This window comes from Otolemur garnettii, unplaced genomic scaffold (genome assembly GCF_000181295.1).
Source record: "Otolemur garnettii isolate 467f Iridium unplaced genomic scaffold, OtoGar3 scaffold00093, whole genome shotgun sequence".
In the NCBI taxonomy this organism is placed as follows: domain Eukaryota; kingdom Metazoa; phylum Chordata; class Mammalia; order Primates; family Galagidae; genus Otolemur; species Otolemur garnettii.
In genome coordinates, this window is record NW_003852488.1 from 856,266 (window position 1) to 863,043 (window position 6,778).

A 6,778-nucleotide genomic window follows, 5' to 3' on the forward strand; every position below is an offset into this window, starting at 1 on the left:
AAAAAAAAAAGAATTTGGAGGAAGAGATGTTTTGACTGGGATGCTGTGGGAGGCCTATGTACCAGATTTTTATAAGACATCTATAGTATAATCATAATACATTATGTTGGAAAAAATTTTCTACTACCTAACTTTAAGATCAGGATCCTACTTAATCCCAAATTCTTTACAAATGAAATGTTCGATCTATGGAGACCTCTGGGTTTAATGAAACACACTGAGACATGAATTTAGTTGAGAATAATATTCATTATAAAGTCCAAGAAGCCAGAACTACGATGTATTGGTGTATTGGATTTGTCCAAATCCCATTGTAAACCTTTAGTGTTCAGAAGAGTGATTGATTTTATATATAGTGTTGTTTAAATTGTGATTCTTTTTAACTTCTGAAATGACTGTGTATATCATGGTTATTTTGGTAGCTTATCAATGCCTATTTCTTTAATCTGACTTGTATTGTCTTTATCATTGTGCATTTAGAGCTAAACCTGCTTCGTAATGTTGATGCTAATAACATGGAGAATAGCACTACTGTGAAGAATTCTAGTTTGCTGAGTGGATTCAGAGGAGGTTCTAGTTACAACCATGAAACAGAGACTATCTTTGCATTACCAAGGATGCAGCTTGACTTTAAATCCATGCATGTTCAAGAACCACAGGAACCTTCATTACAGGGTATGTGGAACAACAATCTAAAGTTAAAAAGTTTCCAAAATAACTTCAAACTACTACTATCTTCCCACAGGTTATTTCTGTGATGTTAATATAATCACTTTCCAGGTCAAATGGATATTCTTACCAGCTATATAACCTATGGCAAATTATTGAAGGTACTTGTGCCTCTTTCTCTTCAGTAAAATTAAGAATGGACTTCATATGTAAATGGCATATGCAGGTTGAGCATCCTTAATCCAGAATTCCTAAATCTGACATGCACCAGTGATACTCAAAGGAAATACTCATTGGCGCATTTTGGATTTCAGATTTCAGGTTAGGGATACCGATCCAGTAAGTATAATGAAAAATGTTCTAAAATCCAAAACACTTCTCGTCTCAAGAGATTTGGATAAGGGATAATCAGCCTGTACTAGTAAAGTACTTAGTAAATTATCATCATTCTGTCAGTCACATACAGAAATTACTCATTTCTCTATAGTTGCATTTCAAATGGGTGCATTTATGTAAACTCTTACTACTAAGAAGAGAGGGACTCATTTCATTGAATTTTTATTATAGAAGAACTTTATCATTGCAGATGCCAACATGAAGCCAAAAGTCGAATGTAGTGTGGTGACAGAGTTCACTGACCATATTTGTGTGACTATGGATGCTGAGCTCATCATGTTTCTTCATGATTTAGTCTCAGCGTATCTTAAAGAAAAAGAAAAAGGTGGGTAGAATTTTTCTTTCAAGCTGAAGGAAAGGCAGCTATCAATGTCATTTATATGGATTTTTATGGTCTAGTGAGAAAATGTCTCCTCCTGGGAATTGCAAATATCAGTAAATGACATTGGTAAGATTTTATGACAGACTTTCTAAGTAGTTGCTAGATATGCAGCATTCTTTTTTCTAACCATACTTCATACCTAATGATTTTATACTTTAAAGACTGTTTCCATATACATTATCTTATGTATATTTTCAGTTAGGCCTAGTAGGAGATTCTTGCAAAGTAGAAAAATGTGAGGAAACACTGCAAACCTTTGTGAAATAATTAAAGAAACAACTACATAATGAAGCACGAGTTCCATACGTGCTTATTAGGAAAACTGAGTAAGAATACAAATCTGCTTGGAATGCAGAGAACATTTTCTTTTTATGAATAAATTATTTATGCCTCAGCGGTGATATTTTGTCTTTATGCGATACCTCTCATTGGTTTATTCACTAGAAACTTAAAATATTGACCCATTAAGAAATATATGGTAACCTTAATATCTACCTGAAATTAGTTGAATGCATTATAGTACTCCATAGCTGTTTAAAAGAATGAGGTAGTTTGAAATGTAATAATTTGGAATTTTATTTATTCAATAAGTATTTATTGCACAATTATTGCATATTTATCCAAATATGAATATACAATGGTAAAATCACAATGTTATTCTTTTTCTAAATTTATTTAATGTTATTCTTAAAAAACAGTTTGGAATAAGTGATTTTTTCACACAAAAATATTGTTTCTTTTTTTCATAAAGAAAAACATATAACATTTGTCTTGTAGTTATTTCAAAACATTTACTTGGGCATTCACTATAAAGAGTTGCAAAGCTACTTACATAAAAAGCCCCTAAGCTAGTACCAGATAGTATTCAAATACATATACAGCCATGAAGATACTAAATCCATTGAATTATATACTTTAAATCAGGTGTCCTCAAACTACAGCCCACGGGCCACATGCAGCCCGCCTAGGACATCTATCCGGCCCTCCAGGTGTTTTTGCCACCACTGCCTGTCCTGCTTAGCAGCTGACTCCTCCTGGGGCCCGCAGTCCGGCCCTCCAACGGTCTGAGGAACAGTGAACTGGCCCCCTGCTTAAAAAGTTTGAGGACCTCTGCTTTAAATAATGAATTGTATGGTTATGTAGATTATATCTCAATAAAGCTATTTTTAAAAAGTTCTCCACCTATAGTCACTCTTTAGGAAAACTACAACTATCAATTTCATTCCCTTATGGACTGCTATCAAATACATGACCTCAGCATTTTTTACCAGTAATGTTGACATTATTTTTCTCCAAAAAATACCAATAGTTGGTACTTATTTATTGCATTATTTTAAAATATTACTTTTTAAAAAATGTAATCAAATGAGGCTTTGGCTAGGTCATAGACAAAACGAGAAATGGAGCTAATTTTTTGTTCTTATGATGATTGAAAATAAATTTATAGGCGGTGCCCGTAGCACAGTGGTTACAGCACCAGCCACATAGATTGAGGCTGGCGGGTTCGAATCCAGCCCAGGCCAGCTAAACAACAATGACAACTGCAACAAAAAATAGCCAAACATTGTGGCAGGTGCCTGTAGTCCCAGCTACTTGGGAGGCTGAGGCAAAGGAATCGTTTAAGCTCAAAAAGTTAGGAGTTGCTGAGAGCTGTGACGCCACAGCATTCTATTGAGGGTGACATAGTAAGACTCTGTCTCAAAAAAAAGAAAGAAATTTATAAGATATTTATATTTATAATATGAATCTATCATTTTCATTATAGCCATTTTTCCACCTCGGATTTTATCTACTCGACCAGGACAGAAAAGTCCAATTATTATACATGATGACAATTCCTCTGACAGAGACAGAGAAGATAGCATAACTTACACTACTGTGGACTGGAGAGATTTTATGTGCAATACATGGCATCTAGAACCCACTCTTAGGTAAGTAATGAGTGTATACATTTTACATACATCCTAAAGGATTACAGTGAGGAAAAGGTTATTATGAATAATGCAGGTTAAATCTGATTACCAAAAACTATATTCTGAAGTTTGTCACTTGTAACAGCTTCAGCTTCTATTTTTGCTCCTCCTTTCCATTTCATAAGTACTTCTACGTAAGACGAAAGAAGTACAAACACAGGATAACTCTGTGCTAATTAGTTTCCCCTGTGTGATAATCTGTCCGTCACTAAATACGGAAATAGCTCTATTTCCACCGTTGCTATTATTTTTGCACCTTCTCACTAGGATATTTTCAGGTGTTTGAAGTAGCTAAGTAAACTGTTACGTTACTTAGTTTGGGACGATGCAGTAGAAGTCACAATCATCGTTAAGGAACCATTATAATTTCTCACTGGATGTATGTCAGGACATTGTAATAGAACCTACAATGTCATAGTGTCCTTCTGTTTGCATACTCATAATATAAAACCATGCCTAAAATCTTGAATTTAGTGCTGTCAGACTCAGGTTCCCTTACTGATGATCCTAGTTACATCAACTTTTCACATCAAAATTTCAAAAGTATTTTCTGGTTTTAGTTATAATAATTGCTATAACTAGGGTAATTCCTTGTTTGTGATTAACATTCAAGCCTTCCTATTTTTTTTTTCCCTTTCCTCTCTGCTTTGTTAATCAAATTATAACTGTCCAGATTCTTAAATAGTATCAAAAAAGATTACTACATCCCAGCAAAGCATTCTGATAACTGATACAGATTTAGATAAGGTTATTATTATAATGTACAGGGTGGCCATAAAGTTTGTGTGCAACTGAAAATAGTTACTATAATAATTACAATTTACTTTTGTAAATTGCATATTAGAAATTGTATAGTGGAATTTTCCAATAATTGGAATTATTTTGTGGCATAAATACAGGGTGGTCATAAAGTTTGTGTGCAATTTAAAATAGTAAGTTGTAACTATTTATAGTAACTATTTTAAATTTCATGCAAACTTTATGGCCACCCTGTATTTATGCCACAAAATAAATGAACATAAAATTTCCATTATACAGTGAACTCTTATATACAGAGGAAATAATGAGTTTGTGTGTTAGTAAATAATTTATATTACATAAAATTTGTTTAACCAAATCAGCAAAATACTTTGGTGTTCTAAGTACATATACTCATGAGAAATATTAACAGTGTCAATACTTAGGAAGAACATAAAAGATTCTAATGCAGAAAACACTTCCTAAAATTTGTATTGTACTTAAAAATTTAAATAATTATAATGCAGCTGAATACTTTTAGAGAGCACTATGTTTAAATTGAATATAAAATGAATTTAGTTTCTAGTAATAGTTACCATATTCCTTTTTTAGCAAACTAACAAGTATAACTAGTTAAGTAATACAGTGTGGTGAGAGAACATGGTTAAGAGCTCTGGCGCTAAGCCCAGCTTTATTGCACAGCGACTGAACTAGGCCAGCTCCTTTCTCTGCCTCCCTTGTCTCATGAAAAATCTGGGAAGCATAATAAGGTTGTTACACAGGTTAAATGAGCTCATTAATGCAAAATGATTATAACTGTCTGAATTTAAGGAGATCATTGCTTAAATACCCCCTCCCACCTAAATTCAGGACTAACTGAAATAATGAATGAAAGGCAGCTGAAAGATAAGTATATAGTTTTAAAAATGGTAACAGAGAATGCAGTTTGGATATATGACAGTAATGGTTTTCATCTACGAAGTCCAGGTTTAGTTATCTACAGGCACTCAATAATGCAGAACTCAGGGGGATGCCCTAGAGTTATATAATCAGCACAGACTGCACTGAATACCCTCAGGCTAACCTATTTAGAGGCCAGCCCTTGAAAAACCTGTGGCACAGAGAAATAGACCAAAATGAGCAGCACCTAAGAGAAAGGAGGGAGCGAGGAGGGTACTGAACTAGATTACTCAGTTCCTTTGTTGACTCTGCCAATCAAATAAATCTTCAATACATAGGCAGCAAAATTCTGAGAGTAATTCTCTAAGAGCTGTTTCTTCCATATGGAAGGAAATATCAGGAATAGGGAGAAAAAAGATCTCCCTTCAAACATATTTAGCACATTCAGCACTCATTAGTCTTTATTCCCCCTAAGGTGTCACATTCTTATAAAGTATTTTAAAATTAACCAGATTTTCTTTTAAATGTTTAAGATGACCATGTAATAGGCCTAAAGTAATTAAGCTGAAATTCATGAAACAACTATTGCTGTGTGTAGGCTATCAAGGATACTTCATACATACATTATGTTTTCAATGCTATTATTATAGTGAATCCAGGAATTATATGCTTAATTATTCAAATGTATCTACTGAAAATATTTTAATTTTAATATATTATGGCGGCTTAGTGATGTTCTTGACCTATCTTTAGGGCTATGCTACAGCATTATTCTCCTTAATAATTATAATTATCATTTTAGATTAATTTCTTGGACTGGAAGAAAGATTGATCCAGTAGGTGTTGATTATATTCTTCAAAAACTGGGCTTTCATCATGCCAGGACTACTATTCCTAAATGGCTTCAGAGAGGAGTCATGGACCCACTGGACAAGGTTCTGTCAGTTCTTATCAAAAAGCTTGGTACTGCACTACAGGATGAAAAGGAGAAGAAAGGAAAAGACAAAGAAGAACACTAAAAAGTTACTCAATCTGTGAACTAATTATGATTGTGTCCATTAAGTTTTATTACACTGAAGGAGTTTTTTTAATATAATCTTAAATATAACTTTAACATAATTCTAATTTTGTGGCCATTATAAGTTTTTTAAGTTAACCTGTTCTTGTTTCACCATTCTGTGTAAAGTATTGCATGATAATGTAAATTTTATGAAAAACTAGATTAAAATATATAAATCTGCTCTGTAGGGTTTATAATTAATTGTATTATGTGCAATATGATTCCTGCATCTTTAAAATATTTGCAGAGTAACTGTGAATTTTTGTTATTGGCCATAACTTTTAGAAAAAAATCTTGTTGATAATGTGATTTTTGGGAGATAATTGCTTTTTTTAAATGTAGACTTGTATAAATACCTATTTGTATATAATTTGAGTAATTGTGATATGATTATAGACCCCTAAAGTACTGTTTGTAACTATTGTAATAAAGTCACAATAATGGTTTCAATCTGTAGTTGTTTTGAATCTTTTTCTCCTTTGATAGCTTATTTTATAATAGATGCCCATTCTCTGTCACAGTTTCCAAATGTTTTCATAGGAGATGATTTATACTTATAAAATAATCTACAAATTATATTAATTACATTATAGCCAACCTTCTGTATCTGAATCCATGGGTACCACATCTGTGGATTCAAGTAACTCCAGATTAAAAATA

At 32.9% G+C, this 6,778-nt stretch overlaps 1 protein-coding gene across 5 annotated transcripts in view; it reads left to right on the top strand.

Annotated features, from left to right (window-relative positions):
• The window catches only part of KIAA1109 (KIAA1109 ortholog), a 245,993-nt gene extending 239,428 nt beyond the window's left edge, over positions 1-6,565 (top strand). For all 5 annotated transcript variants that reach the window (XM_023516561.1, XM_023516563.1, XM_023516564.1 and 2 more), the window contains 4 exons: positions 481-675; positions 1,256-1,390; positions 3,213-3,378; positions 5,861-6,565. In XM_023516561.1, the coding sequence (XP_023372329.1) occupies positions 481-675; positions 1,256-1,390; positions 3,213-3,378; positions 5,861-6,077 (713 nt within the window). In that variant the 3' untranslated portion in view covers positions 6,078-6,565. The remainder of the gene's footprint in view (positions 1-480; positions 676-1,255; positions 1,391-3,212; positions 3,379-5,860) is intronic.
• The last annotated feature ends 213 nt before the right edge of the window (positions 6,566-6,778 follow it).